This window comes from Halichoeres trimaculatus, unplaced genomic scaffold (genome assembly GCF_033239565.1).
Source record: "Halichoeres trimaculatus isolate MK-OKI-2021-1 unplaced genomic scaffold, fHalTri1.1 fHalTri1_scaffold_11, whole genome shotgun sequence".
NCBI lineage: Eukaryota > Metazoa > Chordata > Actinopteri > Labriformes > Labridae > Halichoeres > Halichoeres trimaculatus.
In genome coordinates, this window is record NW_027437189.1 from 31225522 (window position 1) to 31251300 (window position 25779).

The following is a 25779-nucleotide window of genomic DNA, read 5'->3' on the forward strand; positions in this document are numbered from 1 at the left end:
TCCAGAAAAACAGCTTTTTTCATCAATAAACAAACAAACAAGTGCAATAGTCTCGCACAAGAGAGTCATTTTTAATCCATTCAACATGTTACATAGCTCTTAATCTACCAAATTGCTATAGAGCACATCGAATTCCACTGATATGCTAGCAGTTAGTACACATCCATAAACTTTGCGGGGGTTTTCAGCAAAATATCAACTTTCATCCCTGAACACACAAATAAGTGAAATGGTCTCGCACAAGAGCCATTTTTAATCAATTCAACATGTTATATAGCTTTTCATCTACAAAAAACGATATAGAGCACTTGGTGCCAGCTTGATGCTAACGTACATTGGGAATTATATTAATCAATCTGATTTTTATTACCCCTGTCACACAGGAAGTGATTATTCATTCAACCAGTCAGCATACTGGATTGCATCTTCTTTTTGCATTTTCAAGCTTGCATGATCTTAAAACATTTTTAAGATCTGACGGTGTAAATTTTGAATTCTTCAATTTTTCAACTGGTCTTAAGATTTAGATCAGGTGTGTACATAAACATTTAATCAAATCCAGCATTTTACTTCAGAGATGAAAGTTTTTAAGAGAATGATTGTTCTATTTCATGCAAAAATCTATTTGTCTGATGAACAACAGATGAGGCTGCTGGAATACAACACAGAGACACCATAGCTTCACAGCATCCTCATAACCACAAACATCCACACCTCTTTACACGGACAATAGCTCCACCCATTGTAGACAAACCAAAAGCTTTTACAGTCCCAACCGGCTGTGGTGTAAAACCATCTGAATCCCAGAGATGACCCACAGGGGAAGATGTCACAAAACTGAAGCAGAAGCAAAACAGCAGGAAGGATAGTGGGCTGGATATAGGATACCAATGAGGATAATAGCAGTGAGAGGTCAAAGCAAACGTAACGCAGACATAATGGGACGTCCCATGTCTTTTCCTGACTGGGCCCTCGCTGTTCAAACAACTTTTTACAGTCAAAGAGTGAATCAAAAGGCAGAGGGTAAAATGCTGCTTCCCCCCGTTAAAGCCTGTGTTCACAAGCTTGTGAATGAGCGCTGTGTCCACACACAGACCCTGTTTCATGTTAATCCTCGTTGTTTTCTTTGTCACGACATTTTTGTGGGCAGGAAGTAAGTTCAGAGGAAAGAAGTGGAGGGTAAAGTGAAAACATGACAGAGAAAAGAAGTGAAAGGCCACATTTTAATGAATCATTTAAAGAGCAGATTGTAAAAAAAAAAAGTGTTCACAAACTGCCTCTTTGTACAAACCCAGCCTTGAATGGAGACGTAATGTTTTGGCACCCACCCTGAGTCCACAGGTGAAGGTCACGGCTCATGGGTTCGGATGAAAAGGGGGAAGTTTTTATTACAGTGTGGAGAGATGCAGATGTTGGAGGTTTTATGGTTGGAATTTTGATTTATTCACCTAGTAAAACCAATTTTTACATTTGTTAACCAGGAAATGGAAATTTCAACAGCCCTTCACAGCTTGAAAAAGTAAAACAGCCTTGAAGCACATCCAGATTCAATTTGGACCCATTGAAATTACACATAGTGCACTTTTTTTAAAATCTTTGTAGCACTCTGGACTACAACAGAGCAGAACATTACTTTTTCAATTCCATAACACCATGAGGTCATTAAAGCACATTTCCTCCAGCACAAAGAGGAGTAAAACTCAGTCAAGGATAGCTGCCAATCCTGTGGGTTTGAGCCATCAAGTGCTAACAGGGGCCTGGCTCACACTTTGACAGGAGGCAGGAAGTACTCAGAGCTTCATCGAAATCAACCAATGAGGAGTGGGTCTTGTTCTTCAGTTTTAATCTGTAAATATCTATCTGAACACAGATCCAAAACCAAACTCTATGTCTGTTGTTTGAAGTGGCTTAAAAGAAATCAATCAGAAGGTTTGTTATTAACAAATGAAGGTCCCGAATGACATCATTAATGCCAAATGAACTCTAAAAATCAGTTTTCTCTAGATTATCTCAGGCTCAAAATCTGCTCATCACTCGATGATGATCGCTGTCTTCAAAAACCATCACAACCCAATTCTGATAAAAGTTGGACACTTTTTAACATATTGATAGGAAAAGATTTAAAGGTTTGCAAATGTTATTAACCATATATTTAATGGGGAAAAAAGTGCAAAGACAACGTGAGTCTGTTTGAAGTGGACAGCAGTGACACCTTTTGGCCCACGCACACTGCCGTAATAACATCATGACTCTTAAGGTGTGTGTTTGTTTTGGAAATGAATAGAGATCAGATCTTCTTTTTAACTCTACTTTTTTTCTGATCAATAATAACAATATTTTACTGGAAACGTGACGAGGTGAGGTATTTCTTAACAGTTCCATAGCGCTATTGTTTGAAACATGACAACAGGCACACTTTGTCAGTTTGTAGCATGGTTCAGTTGCCAGCGACATGTATCACCACTAACAGCCTGGTGATCTGAGACTTAAGGTCAGTCAGTCCTGGTTATGTCCTGCCAGTCATCTACCAAGCAGAGCTAACGTAACCTCACTCTTCATTTTATTGATAGACTCTCAAGTTTGAACAGACCACTGCAGAATAACTGCTGACTGTGGGTTGGGATGAATTTTATTACAAACAGTTTAGCCCCTGTGTTAGCCTTTAGCTCATGCTAAATCTCTCTCCTGTTTTTTTCCTCTGCTCTTCTGTCCTTATTCTGTCTGACAGTTAGGCTCCTGGGTCCACCATCACTGCAAAATTAATCACAGAAATCATTCAATCAACACTGATCTCTCTTCTTACTACTAAACTTTGTCAGTCAGTGTGGTGTTGTCATACGTAGCGTTTCCACCAAGCAGACCAGTTCGTCTCGGTGCAGCGTGCATTTTGTGGCGTTTCCACTGACTTATCCCAGGACAGATCTCCAGATAACTGAGATGAGCCGTCCAACTTTTTGGGACCCTTTCATATGGGTGCCAGACTGAACTGATCCACTCTTGGAAGGTGGAGCTACAACACAACAGACCTTAAATTGGTCAAAAGAAATCGTCACTTACCCATACAGCAGTTGTATTTCTCCTGGCAGCACACAGACTTCTCTGAAACAAAGCTTGATTGCACTTTGTATCAAAGAGCTACATGTCACTCACAGAGAGGACGAAATGCTGCATGTCTTCCATCTATGCTCTTTGTTTACTGTGTCACGTTTTTCTTCTTCGTTGGGTTTATTAGAAAGGTACACTGTGTCGCGCTGCTCCAGCATCACGCTAATGTTTAACAGCTGCGGCTTTCGGCTTCCACTTCGCCTACCACTAGAGGGCACAGTTTGCTGTGGAAACGCAAACAGGATCAGGCTTAACTGTACCAAACTGTGCCAAACCGTACTGAACCAAACCAGACTGCTTGGTGGAAACGCAGCTATACATGCTTTGACATGCCGCAAATCAATCTGAGAGTATCGGTGCTAAACCTTATTTGGCGCTACATTTCAGAAAGTTGTTACAGGGAAAACCCCAACACAGAAAAAGTTTTAAATGCTTAACAATGAAAAAAGATGAAATAAAATAAAACAAAAAAAGAACAGAAAAAAATAGAAGTGACCATAAACTTTTATGGTGACGCTGTTACTGCTGTTTACGTTTGTGCCTGAACTAAATAATTTACTTCAGAATACTGACCATAGTGTATTAATTTTACGCAGCAGGTGTATAAGGGACTGAAAATTTTCACCATTTTTACGCTTCTTTTTATCCCCTGCTATGCTGTGACTGAATGCTCTGAATAAATTTCATCATTATATTTACTATGACTATGACAGCAAAATGATTGATTAATTGATTGATTAATTGATTATGTACGTTGCAGCAGATTAGAAACATGACTCTGTATAAAAAGGGACATTGGAAGGAGGTTCATTATTCTGTGAGAGACTGCATGAGCACACTCTTCAAAAGCTTCAGACTGCTGTGTTTTGGTGTAAATTGCCAATAATTTGGGGGTTCCATCTTTTTCATTACATGCTATCATTGAGTGGTTTGAGGGAATCTGAAGAAATCTCTGTAAAACGACTAAAGCCTGAAAAATGACTGGATGGTTGTGATTTTCAGGCTCTCAGGTGGCACTTTATTAAACACAGGCATGACTCTGTAGTGGAAATCCCTGTATGGGCTTAAAACCACTTCACAAAAACCACCGTCTGTGCACAGCGTAGACCTTAACCATGGAAAATATGAACATGAACAAGAAAGACAAGCATGTCCTCTGATCCTGAGCCCATTCAAGATGGACTGAGAGGAGGTAGGAAACTGTCCTGTGGTCAAACAAATAGATATTTGACATCTGGATGTCCTTTATTCCAAGAAGAAGAAGGATTACCAGGCTAGTTATCAGGGTCAGCATTGGTGATGAAACGTGGATTCCTAAGTAACCATGGCATGGGGAGCTTACGCGTCTAGAAGGATTTCTTTAATGCTAAATAATAAATACACACAGGTTTGGGAACACCATATGTTGTGATCTAGACAATGCTTTTTTCAGGGAGTAACTGACATAGTTCAGCAAGACAATACCAAACCACATTCTGCATATATTACAACTGCATGGCTCTGTAGTAGAAGAGGCCTAATGCTAAGCTGGCCTGTCTTGAGTCATAATTTACCACCTGTTAAAAACAATTGGAGGCATCATGAAGTGACCCTGAACTGTTTGGCTTCTGGCATCCTTATGGGACAACATGTCACTTCTAAAACTCCAGAAACTGGTCTCCTTTGTTTCCAAACATTTGCACAGTGTTGTTAAAAAAGAGGTGCTGCAACGCAATGTTTAATATGCCCCTGTTCCTACTTCTTTGAAATGTGTTGTAGCACATCAAAATTGCAAAATATGAAATTACCTTAAAGCCAATCAATGTAAAAATCACATTGGATGTGATAAACATTCCTGAAAAAGTCTTGTTTTGAGAGACGTACAGGTTCCATATCCTACCCTCTAGCACCATCTTCAGGCTAACATGTATATCAGAGCAGTTCCTGAACAAATTGCTGCCTCCAAGGTTATGAAGCCTAACCTTACACCTCTCCCTCTGTCCCATTCTGTCTTGCTCTTTTCCATCAGTCTCTGCTGCACCGTGTCGTCCTCCTATCCCACTCTCCTTTGCAGCCGGCTGAAGAGGGGAAGCACCAGAACAAACCGACTCCAAAAGGCTCTTTGTCCCCCAGCGTCAGAAAACACACTCACGCTCTTTCCTCTCTTTGTCTGCCTCCTTCGCTCATACACCCAGCATGAGCGTGAGTCTTTCCTCTGTCTTCAGCTTCCAACAATGCTCCATCTCTGTGCTGGCCCGGCCCACACACCAGAATACCACAGCGGGACGCCGTGAACTTCTCCGTCTCTCTGGCTCGGTCATTGTCTCCAGCACCCAGTGGCCTCTGTCCCACTTCTCTTTTCTTTCTCTGCAGCTTCCTCATCAACAGTGTCACTCACATTTTCTCAGTCTCTCATTCTCCATCACGTTCTCCCTCCATCTCTCAAATTAGTGACCTCACCCGACACCCACATTACAGTGACTTCATCGAACGGCAGCTGCAGCCAAGGCCGCGGAGCAGAGAGTCAGTAGAGGGGAGAATTAAAACCACGGCTGTGACTGGCACACTACAGAGAGGCTGCTGACAGGAAACTTCTGGAAGATATCAGCAGACTCCATGTGTCATTGACCGCTTGATCTTTTGAAATCATCAGAGAATTAAACTTGTCACGAGTATCAAGTGAAGCAATGCCCACTTGTGTTGTCTGGGAAATTAAAGTAGTGGGCTGGTTCAAGGCCGGTATCAGGCCATCCGATCTCAACAAGGCCACCAGCGTGCAGACTGTGTCCCTCTGATACCCTCTCATTGAACCCTGTTTGTCTCAAATGTCCTCATATTTTGTCTTTTTGCTTTAAACTAGAGAAGTGGGACAAGGGTTGTTTGGTCTGCATACATGGTGGTGTTGTTTTCAAAGCAGTGAAAAATGAAAATGAGCCCAGTTGACCCATAAAAAATGCTGGATACCAAATCAACAAGAAATCCAGAAATGAAGGGAAAGATATTATTGCCAGAGCCAAATGGAGTAGAAACAGAGTTTCATCAGTCTCTGGGATTTTTTGGTGTAGAAAATTAACCTTAACTGACCAGAGGCAGAAATAGATGAATAAGTCAGATTCTGTCTGTTATTTTTGAGTATCCAGCTTGGCCGACAAGCTACAGAAGGCTGTTTGTTTGGGCAGCTCAGTAAGGAAGGTGGTCAAGGACCTCAGATTCCAGATGAGATTTGCAGCGGTTTGGGTGGATTTCAGCTCAGTAGTGGGCCTTAGTAGCCCCGAGGCATAGGGAGTCAGGTTTTGAAACGTGTCTGTTTCAGTTACATTGCGCACTTTGAGTTCTGTGTGTTTTCAAAAGCCTTTCATGGTGCTTTTTAAATGACCATGACTTCTCAACCAATACAAGACAAGCTTTTACTGCAACATTAGCGGTATTATGGTACTGTATAGGAATCAACATGCAGTGACATTTTTATCTCAGACAATACCTGATGCAAGCTGTTCTCCATGATGGAACTCCTAAAGCTTTTGGAGCATGATCTCCGACTCTTTTAAGGCCAAATAAATAAATAAAGTCCAGGCAGCCTGTATGATACTTGAGTGATAAAGGGTGAAATGAAATACTTAAAGTCTTAAAAGGCTTAGAAAATTAAAAAATAGCCAGAAATCGTAATACTTTGAAACTGAGATGTTTATTCACTAATGGGCAACATCCAGTTTAGAAAAATGAAGGCTATGTGGAAGTGTTAAAAGTTAATGTTCATCGAGAATCTGCTGAGAGACTGGCTGAGGAAAGACTGGAGGTCACGTACAAACCAAGCCATGAAAACGGACTTTTACAGCATATTTTCAGCCTGGTTCAAAAAAATAACCCCAACAGCTAGGGTCTGAAACACCGATTTCACTATACACTATATCTTTTTGTATATGGTTGATTTTTTTGTATCATATTGGATAAACTGGGCAGTTTTATCAACTTTCTTAGAAAAGTTTTTAGTAAATATGCATTCTTTCAACTCAGAAAAAAAATATTTTAAAAAATAAGTAACAATTTTGATGACATTAATGCTGCAACCTCTTAAAAATTAATGCTCTTCCTTTCATTCAAATATCTATTGATGCCTATAACTCAAAGATTAACAAAGGTTTAATAAGTAAGTTATATAATGCCATCATCACACTGAACAAGGACAACACAGACTACATCAAACAGAGATGGGAAAAAGAAAGATCACAATAACTGAAGACACTTGGCAACACACGGAAAGTACAGTCAACTACAACAAATTCTTGGACTTTGAGGGCCTTTGGGTGTTGTGAAAAAACACACCAGGTTTTCCAAACAAACAGAAATCAAAACAAAGTGGCACCCGTCTCCTCTGTTGGAGGGAATGTGGGGCAGAGATGGCTGACCATGCCCACATTTTCTGGACTTGTCCCCTCATTGAACCTTTTTGGAAGGAGATGGGATTGATTATTTCAAAAACCCTTGGCTTTACGATAGGCACGATATTCATAGCCCTTTACCTTGGACATATACCTGGTGGACTGCATAAAACTGACACCTATCCCTTCAAGATCTTGCTGGCATCAAGTAAAAAGGCCATCACCAAATTTGGGCTGACAAAAGAAGAGCCCAACTGCTAGTACTTTTATTAATATTGTTAAACAATTAAATCTATTAGAAAAAATGACTTTTACTTTAAGACTCCAAAAAGAACTGGTAGAAAAACAATGGGAGAAATGGGGTATTTATTTAGACAGGGAGAAAAAGCTATCTGTGACTGCTTAACTAGGTATGCATTGTGTGTATGATCATTTATTGGAGGTATTTGCTTGTGTATGGATGTGTATTTTTGTATGTAGACAAGTCAGTTCAAAAAAGAAAAAATGCACTATATATATATATATATATATATATATATATATATATATATATATATATATATATATATATATATATATATATATATATATATATATATATATATATATATATATATATATTTTTTTTTTTTTTTTTTTTTTTTTTTAAGTAATGCTTTTCCAGAATAAAAATGTGTAGCTGATTTCATGAGAGCAACTTCAGCGGCCTGTAGTACTCTTGTATTACATATGATACACTCAGAAATAAAGGTTTAAAAGATTTAACACTGGTCTACACTAAATATTGTTAAAGCTTCACTAAAGCTGGAGCAACTCCATCAGCAGTTTAAAACAACACTAATTTTACACAAGCAAGCATATTCGCACACTGTGAGGTTTTAATTTGAAAATCCAAGTACATCCAACTGTATTATAACTTCTCCCTATAGGGTGCACGAGGGACTGCGGCCTTTAAAACTATCACAAGATGTAGGGCATGAAGCATCTGGACAGTAACCAGCTTATCACTGAGCTACATTTAGAGACAGAAAACTGTTCACACACACCCTCACCCACCTTTGTTTCAAAGACTGAATGTTCAGGGGAAAGGAAACAAGAGAGGAAAAGAAAGGTAGAAACTGCCATCTGCTGGACATAGTGTCAATTACATCTGCACTGCCATCTAAGTCAGCCTGCGCTGAGTAAAGTGCACCAGTCTGGTCTACACATTGAGTCCAGTACAGTTAAAACATGTTAGACTGCTGCAAAGATTCAGTCTCAGCTCCCTCTGATCTTGGATGAGTGATATTTATTTATTTATTTATTTATTTATTTATCTCAGTGATGGTAAAAGCTCTGGGACATTTTTAGATATAGCGCTGACAAAAAGAAGCACAACAAAATCTACATCAAACTACGGATGTATAAAAGTCACTTTATTTCATACTTTGATCTGGAAATGTTCTTACAAAGTGAAGTAACGTACATAATGTGAGGTTTATTTCAAAAAAGGCAGTGCCAGGCTTGAGAGTGTCGACTGATGTGGGAATAAAGTGATTTATCATCTCAAATGGGGATGTTTAGCAGCAGCTGTAGTCCCTCGGTGTCATTTCATAAACGTTTTGGTTTATAAGTGTGTGTGTATATTTGTGCGTGTGTGTGTGTTCAGAGATGTTGGTGCAGCCACAGCACTGTGTTGAGGAAGCAGTCAGCCTGTGTGTCCACTCTGGACAGAGAGTGTCCATCTTCTGGAAACCACAACAGTCTAAACAGAAAGAATGACAGAGCGTTGGTGTTTAAACCTCTGTGGATTACTGGAGGGTTGGGTCAGTGTGTTGAAGTGTGTTGAGTGAGTGTGTTATATGTATGTTTGTACCTGACAGGTGAATCCCTGCTCTTCAGTACTTTATAGAGCTCCAGACCCTGGTGAGGAGACACTCGTCTGTCTCTAGCCCCCAACATCAGCAGCACAGGAGCCCTGATCTACAAAATAAATCATCAGTTTTCATTTACACAGCACCAATTCACAGCAAATTGTATATCAAGATGCTCCATAAACACATCAAGTCTAGAGCAGGGCCGGGCAATTAGTTTTCCGAAGGGGCCACATGAGAGACTTGGTCTGCTGCGCGGTGCAAAATCTGTAGGCTGACCTTAAGGACGCGCTTCAGCCCTACAGCACGTTTCGAATGGCCAGTGTGACCGCAACCGTGCCGTGCTTGAGCATGATTTACTGGCACGCAGCACGCTTCGGACGAGCACAAGCACACGGACAGCGCGTGCCATCAATGACGTATGATCACTGCGAGCGCATCTCTCGACAATTATTTTAAACAAAGTGGGGGTATTAGACGGCTGTGTTGGGCCAAAACCACTTACCATAAGTCAAAAAGTCTCTTAAGTTGTTGCAGAGCTGACTGTATCTCATTGTGTCGACTCTGATGAGATCTCGCATCTTGTAAACAGACGCTTCACGATGACGTACGCGTGTCATGCGCTTTTGGACGACTCACCTCTGTGCACTGCAGGATTGAGAGATACCGAAGATCGTTCTCTGCAGCCACCAGAGTGTATAATTCTTTAATCGGAAGATGAGCCCAAACAAGCTTAAGTTGTTGACATCTCGTGAAAACACTCTACATGTTTTACTAGATATGGCAGCCACATATAGACAATTATTACAAAAACAATCCCATGAAAAAATTATAAATCAGCAAAAACCAGAGCATTTGACACCCTCTAAGATGTATTATTAATAATTAAATCTGATCTCTGATTTTTACATTTTTCTCTGGATTAATTTTTAATTTTTATTTATTTATTTATTAAATATTATTTTTACTTTCACTATTTATTATTGTTATTATCGTTATTACTATTACTATTATTATTATTATTATTTTTATTATTATTATTATTTATTTATTCATTTATTTATTGTGATTTAGTTTTGTCTCAACCTGAAGTATGGATAAACATGTCTTGGATTTTTTTTTACAATCTGTACTTTGAGTAAATAGAGAATCTTTAAAACATATATATGTTGCTTGTGTGAAAATCATAATAAAAGGACTGCATGATGTGTGTCTTACCTGAGCAGCGTGTGTGATTGGAGACTTCTCTAACATAGTAGCTAGTGCCTCAGCAGTGGGTATCTGGTCATATGAGTACTGAAAGCCCACGCAGCTGTAACGCCTGCAAACACACAGATAGTAAGGTTCAGTCTTGGGATGTACCAACCTGTGAGGACTTCAAGTGCACATCTCTCACCAGTCTACGATGTCACTGGTTCCCAGCAAAGTAGCAGCATTGATGACCGGGTTCCTGGCTATACAAGCTCTGTAGAAGTCTGGGTACTGACCAATCAGGTGACAAGACAGGAAACCCCCATGAGATCCACCAATCACAGCCAAGCGTTTGTGGTTGAGGGTGTTGTCTGACTGCAGCGCACTGAGCACGGCCGTCTGCGTAAAGACCATAGACTGTATGAATCATGGACAGCTCCACAGAAGTGAAGCCAAAAACTGTTAATGCGCCCCCTGGTGACTGGCTGCAGTATAGATCACAGAGCGTGTTTCCTTCATTATAACAGATGAGACCGGGTTGGTTCTCAAACACGCTTTCTGCTCTCACAGTTAGTCTTACTGCGCTGGGATATGTGCCAGGGTTAATGTTTGTTTAATGTTTTTGTTTCCATTGGTTAATTGATATTAAAAGACAGAATATGGCATCACTATTGTCAGCTCTGTGAACTATAACGCCTCCTGCAGCTCCTGATAATGAAATTCTTGAAATCATCATGAAATCTGTCTCTTTAAAGCCATAAAAACTCAAATCCTACACTAAGAGTTGCAAATACTTTCCTGACTTGACCCAGAGAGGAAAAAAAAGTTTGCCGGTACCTGCACGTCCTTTACATCCTGGCTACCAATCCGACCAATCAGAGACAAAATGCTGTCCTGACCAAGCCCTGTGGATCCTCTGTAGTTCACTAGATGGAGACAGGTGTGTGGAAAAAGAGCAAGCTTCTGGTTAAAGTAATAAAAAAAGACAAACACTCATATCCTTCTTATATCCGTGTCAGTTAAAAATTGTCCTCCCTGCAGCTCAATAATTCATCATCTTCTCTGGAAAAATGCCAGAGGCCCAGTTCAGTGCTTTGTTATAAATATTAAAGGTCTGCAGAAAAATATAGGCAAAACCCAGACACTTTAGTGAATTTCATAAAATCCCCCTGGCCATAGTTTTATAACCCAAAAAAGGGAGGACAAAAGAGGACGCAGGGTCACCCAAGACAAAAGCAATTTTTTTAATTGTAAAAGAAATCATTTCCGTACAGCTTTTTGGTGGTTTTGTGTGTCTGAGATAAGCAGAGGTTTCTCACCCATGAGCACAGCAAAGCCAAGTTTTGTCAGTCCAGCTGTGGTGCTGTTCCACCCTGCAGGGAACTGGGAGTGAGGCCCACCTGTGCAACAAATAACAAACAACAACATGAACGCTACAGAATGAAGACTTCAAGGTGTTAGCAATAATACACCAACCAACAAATGAGTGAAGTGTTCGCTGTCACCATGAATGAAGACGACCAGAGGTATCTTAGCCTCATTGAGGGGACGAGACGGTTTAACCAGGACAGCACCAAAATCTAAACCAGCTGATGAGAAAGAGACAAAGGTTAAAGGTTAGAGAGGGGATGAAGAAGTGTTTCGCTGTTATCATTTACTGATATCATTATGACTGCTATCGTTGGTGTCCACTATGGGTGAGGGGAAAAGTTGATTAAGCATAGTATCACGATAATTCGCGTGATGATAATATATCCATTCAAGATATCCAAACATCAGCATTACATCAGCCTACACTGCAGTCTGTGCTAGTTAGAGGCTGACATTTTTTCGGGAATCCCACGAGACACAGGATTCCTACGGGATTCCCACGGGATGGGAGTCAACTTTACTTTTAGTCATATTATTAGTCATATCTATTGGGGTGGTACAGGATAAAAAGTCAATGGGAGCTGACAGGAACGGGAACCACTCAGGAAGTTAAAATATAATATGCGACATGCGCCGCCATTTCGTAGTTTATTTCCAATAAGCGTCCACTCTAACGGAAGTGAAAAGAACTACACTTCCCAGAGGCCAACAGTAATCTAAAAAAGAATGGGGAGAGAATCAAATCAAATTCAATGTATTGCCTAAAAGTTAAAAAGGGAAAAAAATTGGGAGTGGTACAGGAGCAGGGGTCATTCTGAATGGGAGCGGGAGTCATTTTACCAGGAGTGGGGCAGGATGGCATTTTTTTACCGTGGGATTGGGATGGGACAGGAGTGAAAACCGACTCCCGTGTCACTCTCAAGTGCTAGTTTCTAGTCAGTGGTAATTGTGAATAAAAATCAATTCCTCTACTCGTCCACTGGGTGGTGCCACATTCACATTTAGACAAGTGAGGTCAGAGGAGATAGTCATTGTGCCAGAGACGAGGCACATCAACCGAGCACACCATCTGCGTTTTACAGCTGAAATACACTCCGGTCCGGCTCCACTTCGTCCCAGCACCGGATCAGACAGGTTTCCATTAAAATCCATGTGTCAACTTACACTGGATCTGCTTTGCTGCAGTCTGGCTGTGGCAAGTTGCAGCAGATACGTAACCAGTGACTTTCAAAATAAAACAAACTGTGCCAAAACCAGATCATATTTAGCTTGACCACAATAACAAACAGACATAATGAGCAGAGCCAGACCAGGGGTCAACAGGTTTGAGGTTTTACAGCCCAACATGGATGAAGAGAGGCTTATCAATGGAGCGGGAAGCGTGAAAACTCCTTGGTCTATGACTCCAGCTGTCTGTCAGTCATACAGCTTGTTGAACTGAACACGCAGCTGGTGTGGGTTGATCAGCACAGTCAACATGCAATGGAGCGGAGCCAGACAAGAGATGCTTGGTGTATTTTAGCCATCACCACCCAGAGATAGCGATTGCAGAGGATGGCAAAGGTAATATTAAGATAAATCCAGCACAAAACCAGCCAACACTCGCAGCTGTGAGCTTATCTAAGCTGCCCCAAAGTTCAGAGCAAGCAAAGAAAATAACAGTCTCTGTTTCTGTTTGTGTTTCATTGAATTGGACTAAACTATTATACAAACATGATTTGTTGACAAAATGCAATGTTTATTCCAAGAGTTGGTCAGCTTTTGCTTTCCCTTGATTAAAATAAATAGACTGAAGTGACATGAACAGATTGAGGATACTTTGCTATAAAATAAGGTGCATAATGATCAAGCTTTCACTGTAAAAAGGGAATCTTCAATCAGTTGAAGTGATGTAATTTTTTTTAATCAATCCATCTCAATATTCTTAAGTCAAGGTTTCCAATGTATTTTTGTGGATCATATCAACTTGAAATTCTGGGTTGCTACAAATAAAAAACAGAAGTAGTTGGACCAACTTAAATCAAAGCTTCAGTTGGTCACATCTAAATAAATAAAGTTCTTTATAATGAAATTAACAAGTTCATTTAACACAGGTCAGATAAACTAAATATTTTAATTCTTCTCAAATCAATATTTTGCATCAATCCAACTTAAAGTTTTCAGTTGTTTCAACTCAATAATCTGCAAAACCCAACAGGACAAACCATGGGTGAGGAGTGAACACTGCAGATATAAGACCCTGCTGCACATTAAGATGTCATATGGGACCAGTGTGTCTATGCTGCATGGCATGGACCAGCTGGCTGGCTGCGCTACACAGCCTAGGCTGCTTGTTCTGGCTGCCTGTGCTCCACAGTGGTGAGGGCTCCAATTAAAATACTCTCTCTGTAATGGTATTCTAGATATAACTGAAGACAAAACCCAGTTTATCATTTCTGATCATAATTTTAGTCCATCAACACATCTCATTTATTAACATATAAAGCATTAAACCCGCTTAAAGGTACACGGTCCATGCCACAGGGCACAGACAGCAGGTCCATGCCATGTGGAGCACAGAAAGCCTGTGCTCTTGGCAGGTTAACATCTTAATGTACAGCCGGGTCTAATATCCACTGCATTCCCTCCTCACTCACGGATTGATATAAGTCAATACGATAGGTTGTAAAGTAAACTTTACAAGTAGACATTAAGTAAACTCAACTTACAGTTATTAGTTATTGTAACTAATGTTTTTTAGTGCAATTGTTTACCTAGATTCTTTTGAGTAAGCTTAACTTGTCACATTTTTACAGTGAAATAAAGTATAAAAACACCTCGTCAGATTTTACTTTGAGGTTTTACGAATTATTGAGTTGAAACAACTGAAAACCTCAAGTTGGAATGATGCAAAATGTTGATTTGAGAACAAACAAATTTTTAAGTTCATTTGACTTAACCAATTGTGTTGATTGAACTTATTAACTTCATTTCATATAACTTAATTTATTTAGGTGTGACCAATTGAAGCGATAATTTAAGTTGGTCCAACTTTTTTCTTTTTTCATTGTTCCTTTGAGAACATCGTTTCCTGTTGAAAAGTGATAAAATCCAAAACTTTGCAATATATCATATGTTAATACAAGCATTTCAAAACACAGCAATATCGTATCATGACAGAATTGTATCATGAGGCACCTGGTGATTCCCACTACTAGTTCTCATAGAGAGTGTGTGTCTGTGTTGCTTACAGTAGTGTGTGTTGTCCTCCTCAGGTGGAGGAGTCACATTCAGAACCGTCCAGTGGAAGTCAAAGGTCATTACCGGCTTCTGCAACGTGTGCCAGGTCACAGCCTCTCCTGCTGAGGGGAGGAAACCCACCCTCTGAAAACACACACACACACATACACACAGAGGCGCACACATACACACTCACATATGTTGTTCGTAAAAACAAAGAAACCACAAGCTCACTCTCTTTGTTTCATCTAAATGCGATGTGTGTGTGTTTTGTCTGACCAGAGTGGGAGGCGTGTTGGGGCTGGAGCAGCAGACGACGATCAGGTCCCTCTGGACTGTCAGGAGTTTCCAGCTGCCGTAGACTTTGTGTGGATCAGAAAGTTCTGCAGAGGAAAGGAGGCAACCAGAGAAACAAGAAAGAGAAGAGAGGAGATGGAGAATGAGGTGATGAAGGAAAGATGGAACAGGGTACAGACTTGAGTGGAAACAGATGGAGAGATGAAGGTCTGGAGAAGTTCACTTTATTAAACTGAACAGCTGATGACAATATACTGTCATAACTTTGTTCACGTTTCTTCATCTTTTGTCTTTTCCATAAACTTCAACAAAACTTTAAAATACATTTATTCACCCTGTGGTTCCTGTCATACCTTCCTGCTCTTTCTGGTAGTCTTGATGATGAAGATGTGGAGGTGGAGGAGGAGGAGGGGGAAGGAAATTAGGATCAGACGGAGGACGAGGAGAAGGAAAAGGAGGAGGAGGAGGAGGTGGAGGAGGAGGTGGAAGATGAGGAAGAGAGTCAGGGAGAGGAACGGAGACTGTGAAAAGGGGAGAAGATGGAGGTGGAGGAAGGGGGTTATTGGGAGAAGCGGAGTCAAATAGAGGGGGAGGAACCGGCAGTGTGGAAAAGGGAGAAGGTGGAGGAGGAAGAAGAGGAGAGGGGGGAGTGGGAGGAAGAAGAGATGAGAGAGAAACAGAAGAGAGAGAAGGAGGGGGAGGAGGGAAAGGGAGGGATGGAGATGAGACCAGGAGAGAGGCAGGAGGAGGAGGTGGAGGAGGAGGAGGAGGAGGAGGAGGAGGGAGAGGAGGAAGAGGAGGAGAGGGTGGACTCTTACTATCAGAGAGGGAGGTGACTTTGTTTGAGCGTCTGTCGACTATAAAGAGATCCTGAAAGAGAAGGAGAGGGGAAATGTGTTTCTCTGTATCCACTAAAACACAACAGACACAAAAAGTACAGGAAATGATGAAAACCACGAAGAAGAAAAACCCCGCACACATCAGGATGTTTGATTTTTGGCAGACTCAACATTTATGATGACTTTTGTTTTTGGTAACTTTGTAGCTCCCTGTGGACATTAACAGCTCAGTCAGGGACTGAAATTGAATTTATATGTTACACATCACTAAAAGGCATAAATTCAATTTGTTTTCAGCACAGCTGTTTAAAACGCTCTTTTGATTTTTCAGAGATTTAACCAGACAGAAACATTTGCAGACTAAGCACCATAAGTTTTGATCTTTGTCAGCAGAAATGAATATAAAGATACCCATGCTGCATTTGCAACTATGTCTTGTTTCTCTCACACACAATGTGATACAATGTAGCTCAGATATTTTTTTCCTTTACAAATAACTGTATTATGATCAGCACTTACACTTACTACTTAGTTCTGAAATTATTGTATCAGGTTTCAAACTTTAAATATGTTGATGTAAACACAGCATTAGGCTACATATCACTAGCTAACACCGCTCACTCACAGGGACACCTGCTCCATTCTCCTAACATCACACCTCAACTACTGTTCTACTTGGATCCATGTTTATAAACGTTAAACAGGGACAGAATCAGTGGGACTCTCTGTGACGTCATGTAGGGATGCCAGTTTTTAATGAGGAAGTAAACGCAAGCATTTATCTCCAGGAGACCCTGCGGTTTATCAATTTCCAAATTTCTTTCAACATATTTTCCAATAAATTGCTAAACTGTTGTCTTCAACCTGCAATATACTCTTTAAAATATAACAACAGCAATGATTTATTTATTTATTTATTGCACTGTTTTGGGGCTTTTGTATACTTTTATTGAGGAACAGCACTCTACAAACTACCCTGCTATCACTTTCCTGAGATGTCATCTTAATGTGGGTGTTTACCTTCCAGTTTCTGCAGGCACTGCTGAACACCACTCTCTGACTGTCTGCAGACCAGCAGCAGGAGGCCAGAGCTTCATACACACCTGCAAACTCACCTGAAACACACAATGCAAAAACTAGTCATTTGTAAATAACAAAATTCATTAATTAGTCAGTAAGCTTGTGCTACTCATACTGCTACAGTGAAAGGACAAACGCAATAGGAACTAGGGTTGCCACCTTTGAGGCTGAAAAATAAGGGACACCCTTAGCAGCAGGGGGGGTTATTAAAATTATTTAAAATTTTAAGTCAAAATGTAAGAATTTTAAAATATATTTTCAATTACGAGTGCTACTGGTTATCAAAATTGTATGAAATATTTTTCATGTTGTACTAATGAAATGTCTGTATTTCTGATGGATTGATAGTAAATAACCAATCTGAGAAAACATATTCAGTAAAACACTGTGGCAGCTTAAAAATAATTTATACATTTTTAAAATCTCATTCTGTTGATTTTTTAGTGGGATTAACTTTTACAAATTAATCATATTTTCTTAATAAGATTCCTGTATCTGGAGATGTTTCAGGTATGAAGAACTGTAAGACTGATATTTGTTTGTCCTGATGTTGCAGTATTATTGCTCTCCAGCGGCATGTGCCACAGAAAGCACTCAGAGACAGATTTTACTGTGTCCCTTGGAGCCACACTCACGTCTGTGTTTTTGCATTCTTTGCTTTTCAATAGGGCACAGAGCAAAGAACCAAATGCAGTCACAGACTGTTTACTTCTGATTTCCTGTGACTTTCTCTCACCCAATTAATGATGAGCACTTATTTCACGCTTTAAATCAACCAACCAACTGCTGTTTCTAGTGGGTAGATGTGAACTCATGTTGAATTCAGGCAGAGTGGTGCTGCGTTCAAGGCAAACTGGAAATATGGGACAAATTGGGTCCCGTATTGATTTAAAACGGGACACAACGTTAAAGTGCGAAAAATGGGAGGTTTCTGTATTTTACGCGACAGGTGGCAACCCAACTAGAACCCACATTGTTTTTCCTACAGTTGCTGAGCTAACGTGGCTAATGCTAACAAACCCACCAGGCAGCGGTCTGTTGACAACATCCAGCAGTGTGGAAGTTTTCCCACCCTTCAGGTCCAGCTGTGGGGGACAAACAGTCACTGTTAGCAAAAAAAGGAGACATAGATGCATGTGTAAACACCTTCACAAACGCAGGAAGTACCTGCTGCAGACTGAGGCACTGGTTGTGAGGGCCAAACACGAGACCCTGCAGGTAGATCAGCGTGGACCCGTCTGGACTCAGCCTGGGACAGGACACTGACAGGTTGTGGTCAGACAGACACTCTGATGTAGAAGGAGGATGAGGACAAACAGGGACTGTATCAGTGATGGATAAAGTACATGAGTGTTAGATTCATCATTGGAAAGAAAAACAATGTGCTCACCACAGTTTCCATCCAGGTGAAGCTTGAACAACGCCGACCTGTGCAGAGGTAAAGAAAGAAGCCCAAACCAAACCAGTTTAAAACAGCACACCTGTAACTTCTTACTGTGTTGTCACCACAACAGGCCACATAGTGTGTGACTTATTCTTATATCATTTAAAGGTTGTATATCACAAAAAAAGTGATTTGGGCTAGATTTACAAGATGTTTGCTTCTGTGTTCACATGACAAACTGCTGTTTTTCACTTATGTAGAAGAAGAAAGGAATGACGTTACCTGCGATTGGAGCAGAACTTCAGTCCAAGTCTGAACGGTTTGTGGTACCAACCAACAAAAATCACAGACTGACCACCAGGAGCCCACAGAGCCTAGAAGGCAACATAACAACACACAGAAAATCAAAAACTGCTTGTGTGACGTTTTCTCCCTTATGAAGGATTTTTCATCGATACATTAAATAGAAAAATACATTGGGTCGTGCTGTACAGTCCTGTGGAGCCCCTAAAGGAACAAAGGTAGGAAAATAAAAATCCATGTTTCTCATGCTTGCAAGAAAGGTTTCTGGTATGCAAGATATCAGGTGCATGATGTAAACCAGTCAGAGCTTCAGCCTTATTTGCACAGGATTTGTCCACCTCAGGACCTCTGATAATTTGTAGTAATTGCAGAGGAAGTCTTTGTCTTTAATCCTGTTTAAATCAACAATGTCTGTAATTTGTAAAGTGAGAATTCCAGGGGAAATCACCAACCAAACAGCAGTCAGATATTTAGATAGCTCCATAAGCCAAGAGATCTAAAAACACAGAGCCTACAACATGATCTGAAGTCTCTCTCTGCAAGCAACAGATTGGCACTGATGCACTGTGTAAGAGCCCATGATCACCTTAATAATAAAATTTGAATCAAACTGTTGGAAAGAGTGATGTTTTCTCTGGGTTTTAATATTCCTAAATGTAAATTATTGGACATGTACGGCGAGTCAGAGCTTATGTCCAATAGTTGTTCAGTATGATCAGAAATCCAGAGACCCAGAGGATGAAAAGCTGTGCTGCAGACTTCAGTGAAGAACAAGTTCATTGCCCTTGTAGAGCTAACAGTGTGCACATTATGGTAATGTCACCAGAAAAATACAAGCAAACTAAGTTCCCTTTATGAAGACTTTACATTTAAGCTATGATCTCAGCGCTCAGGGTTGCTTTGTAAACTCACTTGCGCAGGCAAGTCAAAATCAATATTTCTGATGGTTGAATTTAGAATTCTGACTGGGGTAAGACTGAATAAAAGCCATTGTTTTGCCTCGTAGCTCTTAAGTTTTAAGATAATTAAATGTATTATCCAGATCCAGAAGTTTTCAATTCAATTAAATTCAATTTAGTTTATTTGATAAGGAGGGACAATGTACATTCATACACACTTTAAAAAAATAAAATGTAATTGTACCCAAATCTGGCTACCAAGCTAATTTCCATTGGTAGTCCCCCCCAGCTAAAATATAAAAACAAACAGGTTAAAAAAAAAAAATACAAGTAAAATACTTAAAGGGTTCTGTTATTCTTGTTTTGTTTCTTTTTAAGGAAAAGAAAGAACAAAGAAAAATTATAATCATAAAACATTTTACAATACATTACAATCATAGTTTTTATTGTACACAGGTGGTCAGTAGCAGATGTTAAGGTCCTAGATTTAGGCAGTAAAGTGCTAGAGTTGAGTATAACGTGCTAGAGTTATTAATTAAAGTGCTGAAGTTGATATTTCATTGCACATTGTTTGACTGGAGCTAGATGTGGATGTCTTCTTCTTATACCAGAATGCAGTTCACCATGGGACAGCGCCCCAGCTGTCCCATTGAGTTTGACACCTCTTGGGTCGAGTTCTTTCAGGATTAAACAATCTGGAATATACATCTTTCCTGACATTTGATCCATATTCCTTGCATTTTGTGTACATCCAACTGTACTGATGGAGTCTGCCCATTTGTTTTTTTTTTTTGTTTGTTTATAAATGGACACCATGATCCAATGGAAACAGGTGTAGAAGACTTGTCTTTCTGAGAATGGTGACAGTGTACAAGCAAAGCAGTTATGTCCTTGTAATTAAGTCCAAGATTTAAAATAAAGCTCAACTAAGTCCTGTGCTGTTGTTTTCATCACAAGAACACTAAGAGCTAAGACTGGCTGGTTTCTGATTGCGAATGAGAAACTTTTTTGTGAGCACCGGGCGGCTTGAAAGATAAGACAAGCATGTTTATTTTTATTTTTCTGCCTATGTCCCTTTAGGGGCCTTATACATTTCAGAACACGACAGTCATCTATGTTGGAAGCAGTAATAAACTACATCTGTCTGTTTATTGTGAGAAAATATACAGATGGAAAACTAAATTGTCATTTGGGAGGATGTTCTCATTGCTCAACAGCAGCCTGACTGATCAGGCAGCCTGCATTGACTGCAGACATTTGTTCATTTCATTTAATTGACCTCATGATCATAGAGTGACAATAATCAACCCAGTTTACCAATTAATCAGTCTGTCTCTGGTCAGGTCATTTTAACCTGAAAACCCTGCATTTTTAACCTGGGGCATTGTTCTTTTAGCCAAGACCTTAGTGGCAACAGCAGTCACACCACAGGACAGGGCCTGCTGGTGTATTGGTAGGTTGCTTTGTGTTGTTGTATGACTGTCGTGATCTGAAATGTTGGTATAAATATAAGCCACATAATGACTTAAAAAAAAAAACGTAAAACTGTTTCAGGCAGCAGAGGAAGATCTCATGTTCTGGTAAGCCAAAGTTACTTTTAATGAGGGAAGTTTTGTCTCTTTCTGATTTAAATAAAAACCATCTTCTTCTGACATCCTAAAAAAAATCTGTTCAAGCAGCTGAACGCAGTCTGTCTTCACTCACCTGTCCAGGTGAGACATCATGGGGGACACCCTGCAGCACGCTGACCGAGCCACACAGCAGATTCACCACACAGATCACAGGTGTGCTCTTATTGGTCAGACCTTCCCCCCAGTCTTCACTGTACAAACTCCTTTCCTGTTTGGACACAAGTCACATCAACACTTTAGCATGTGGTTAATGACATCACTATGTCCATTAGCCGTGTGTGTGTTTAGGGGTAATCCTGTGTTATACCTGTGTTTCTGTTGATGCATTCTTGCTTCTCTCAGCTACATACAGTAGTTTGTTTTCACATTCTGACCATGCCAGGCAGCCAAATTGTGCTGGAAACACACCAATAAGGGTTTAAAGAAATAGACACAAAATGCCAGAGTACAGCATCCCACATGGACTTAAAGGTGGAAATGTCCTACCATCGTTATACACTTTGCCGTGTTTGTTGAGGATAGTCAAGTTGAGACATTTCCTGAGTCCGTGTTGGTCCCATATCTGGAAAAAGTATCAGAAGTCTGTGAAAATGCTCAGACACTGATAAGAGAGGAAGTTGTGTACTCTGTATGAGCGTGTGTTTTTTTACCTCTAAGAGTTGGTGACCTGATGTTTCCCTGACTACAGCCCTCAGGCCTCGAATGGGGGAGAGTCCACTCAGTAGCCTAAAGAATGTCAGGTCAGAACAATGTTTAACTGCACTTCATTGTTTTGAGGTCATTAGTTTAACAGTCTAGTGCGCTCACAATGATGTCATGCTTCTACATTAATACAGCGAGACAGGAAGTTAAATGTCGTGAAGACTGGGTACTGTTCTTCTTTTTCGGCTTTAAATTTCCTTCTGATACCCCTGTAGCTTTAAATGATTTACAGCTCAAAAAAATCCAGACTTTTCTCTCACTAGTGTTCTAGAAAACCCATATTTCAGACTCTGTCTGTAACGCTTTGTTTCGGTTGCTTTCCTTTGTTTGGCCAGTCAGAGGGCAGAGCTATGGGTATGGTTTTAGAGGTGAGCCCCTCCAACATATCATGAACCAGTTGCAACCTGATGCAACGATCATTATTTCACCAAGTCTCATAAAAATCTTACAACTCTTGGGAATGGACCATTTCAGAGCATTTTAGACAGATTCAGGGATTTCTACAACAAATGAATAGGTAGAGGTTGGAAAATCTGCACCGAGCAGAAAACGGTCCAAAAATATGAGACAATGTAGAAGTACTAAAGTCAGCAGTTTCTTGAGTGTCCACATTAGTGTTGGCTTTAGAAGTACCAGAAGTCACATACAAACAAGCCAAAAAAACGGTCTCACAGCAGAAATAAACATATTTACTGCCTGGTACAAAAAAACGTCTCCTGTCTGAATCGCTAATTTCACTATCAGCACACACTGCACGAGGGGTGAATTTATTTTTTTAGAAGATTCTGAGTTTGCCTAATTAGGGGCACAGCTCAGTTCACAAGACTGACGGCATATATAGCTGTTAGTGTGGAGACTCAAAACCCGCCCCACTTCCAATAAGGCCATGCCCACCGATCCGCTTCAAAAATCTGTTTCAAAAACAGACGGGTTATGTCACATGGAGACTATGTCTATTTATTACACATTCTATGATCTGCACATGTTTAGTATAAGCACCAAGTACTGTTACTTTAATGCCATATTTAAAATACAGAAAAGCATAGTACCACCTTTTAACCACATACATCAGTTATTGTTTTTTTTTAGGTACTATAGAAAACAATCCTCAGTATAGCATAAGGTTCATTTTTTTAACCAAGGGGCTGCTTTAACTTTTTTTTTGTACAAACTATGGTTTCAACGTGCAAAAAACAGCATTACTGAATTTTAAATTTACTCAAGAGAACAAAATAGGAGTCTAAGTCAAGTACTGTGTGAGTGGTGTGAAAGAATGAATGAGTACTCACTCTCCAGACACAGGTACACATGGGCCTGGTGGAAGGACAGTCCTGATGCTCTTGTGGTCATTATTGTCTGAGATGAAAGTCCACTGCTGCATGTAGGCGAGTCTGGAGCCTCGGACAAAATCATTCTGACTCCACTCTGGAGGAAGATTGAGAGAAACATTTCGTAAGAGTTGGCCAAACCAAGTGAAGCTTGGTGTTCAAATCAACAACATTTGCAAAGAGGCAGATTGAAAGTGAAAGTTTCTGACATGCTTGTAATCACTGCTTCATGTCTTTTTTGTAATCTTGTATTTTCATGTTTGTTCATGGCACACAAACCGTAAATTTAGTGTTATTTAAACCATGTTTGTCACCGTTTCTGTCACATGGGAGCAATTAAAAGAGCAGTTTTGTTTAACTGATGCATTTTTAACTAGACGCAAGTGTCCTGTCTTGAACTCTTAATCTAATTTGCTGCGTACTAAACAACAGTAAACCAGACTGGTACCATTCCAGCCAAACAGATGGGCTACCTCATATAACCTTTTAAAACCCTTAAGACAAGATCTCTGGCGAGCAGTTTGTCACGAAACAATTTCCAAACGTCAAAGTCATCACTGAAGAGGGTTTTCAACAAATTTTCAGACCTTTCAATAATTTCAAGGTCGAGTCTTAATTTTGGTACATAATTTTGGTTTGTTATTCAAAGAAATTAGTGGTTATAACCCAGTGCCAGCTGTGAATGAGCCTGTCCTTTGAAGGCTCAACAATTTGATATTAAAAGATTTGTTTTTCTTCTCTCAGACAATCCATTTACCTTGCACTTTGTTTACTTTTCTGCGTTTAACACTTTCAAGTGTAATGATCCTAACTTAATCTTTATGTTAGGATTAGTGTGAGCTGTCTACAGAAGAAAAGTGAACCAGTGCATCTGATTTGATCCAGAAAAGGTGTTCGAACAGTGAAAAATAATTTTATTGATGGAAATAACACTGCAATAACGTTTTTTTTCTTCCAAGAAACTTGTTTATGTCTCATTAAATTATGAAATTATTTATACGTTTTACACATATTCTCTATTTGTGTTCTCAAACAAAAACTTCTGGCTTTAGGTAGACCACTTGTGAAAAAATATCAAGTTCTCAGTTTTAATCCTCTACACTGCTCCCATTTTTCAGGAGTTTCACACTTTGAATTCTCTTTTCTTTAAGTTTTAGGCAGCAATAGTTTTAATTCATTTCCAGTCTCTTCTATAATGACATTAAGCGCTCTTCACACCTGTGTGAGTGTGTGTATATGTGTGAGTGTGTGTGAGTGTGTGTGAGTGTGTGGGAGGGGTGGGGAGTGATGAGGGAGAGAGAAACTCACCCACATCGACAGTAAAGATCCGGACCTCTGAGAGCTGCTCCTCCTTCACGTGAGCAGAAACAGGCGTAGGGACACCGTTGACCTCCCCGTAGATCCCGGTGATGTGACCCGGGTCCATTTTTTTTTTACAGCCGTTCACACATACACACACAAACCTACACACACAAAGTTCAAGCCAAAAAGTATTAGCTAGCACAGCATGCCGCTATTAAATAACGTTTAATCTTTTCAGGTGAAGAACTTTTCGGTTAAAAAGTCGTCGGGTTGAAATTTTCTTCCTCTCCGTTCATGGGTTTCTCTATCAATCACTTTCTCGCCTCTCTGGACTTGATTCAAAAATTCTCCACAATCATATTCAGGGCACCAGAGACTCCATGTTGAATTCATGAATGGGCGATACCACTTTGCTTTAAGTTGTAGGGGTGCAGTAGAATAAGCATACCGCGGGGGGTCAGCAGAGGATCACAGAGATGGTTTCTCTAGGTTGTGGTTTTGTAACGTAGACTATTTATAACATGTTTAATGTAATCTTAATATTGAAAAACAACTCTGTAATTACTATACATAATCTTCAAAAAATCAACTTACCCCAATTCTGATGTATTAATTCGTCCCATTTTCTAAACATTCCGTTATATCTTTTAAGACTGAAAGTGTAATTTTGCATCATATGTTGGAGTAAATTCTTTAGTTAAATTTAATATTACAATTGGTTTTATCACGCAGTTTTTCAGTTACTTCTTAGTTTTCCTGTAGCAAAAACATTTGATATTAGTCAAAAAATGGTCAAGAATAAATTCACTCACAGGTGTCCTGAGACTATTTTTCCATAATGTAGTCATTATTTTATGCCGCTAAAACCTTTCAGACTGTAGCTGTTCTTCACTTAAAATGTCTCAGAATATTTAACA

General features: G+C 39.9%; 1 protein-coding gene across 1 annotated transcript; it reads right to left on the reverse strand.

The window, feature by feature from the left end:
- Positions 1 to 8863: 8863 nt before the first annotated feature.
- Positions 8864 to 25332, reverse strand: LOC141799302 (acylamino-acid-releasing enzyme). The gene is made up of 21 exons (XM_074681505.1): positions 24869 to 25332; positions 23522 to 23657; positions 22181 to 22256; positions 22017 to 22092; positions 21838 to 21926; positions 21604 to 21738; positions 18980 to 19071; positions 18704 to 18741; positions 18481 to 18602; positions 18338 to 18398; positions 17254 to 17348; positions 16213 to 16264; positions 15377 to 15480; positions 15109 to 15241; positions 12013 to 12096; positions 11827 to 11907; positions 11345 to 11433; positions 10713 to 10906; positions 10535 to 10637; positions 9319 to 9425; positions 8864 to 9207 (listed from the first exon to the last, which is right to left on the reverse strand). Exons 1-21 carry the CDS (start codon positions 24984 to 24986, stop codon positions 9108 to 9110), a joined length of 2085 nt encoding a protein of 694 aa, XP_074537606.1. The 5' UTR covers positions 24987 to 25332; the 3' UTR covers positions 8864 to 9107.
- Positions 25333 to 25779: the final 447 nt, after the last annotated feature.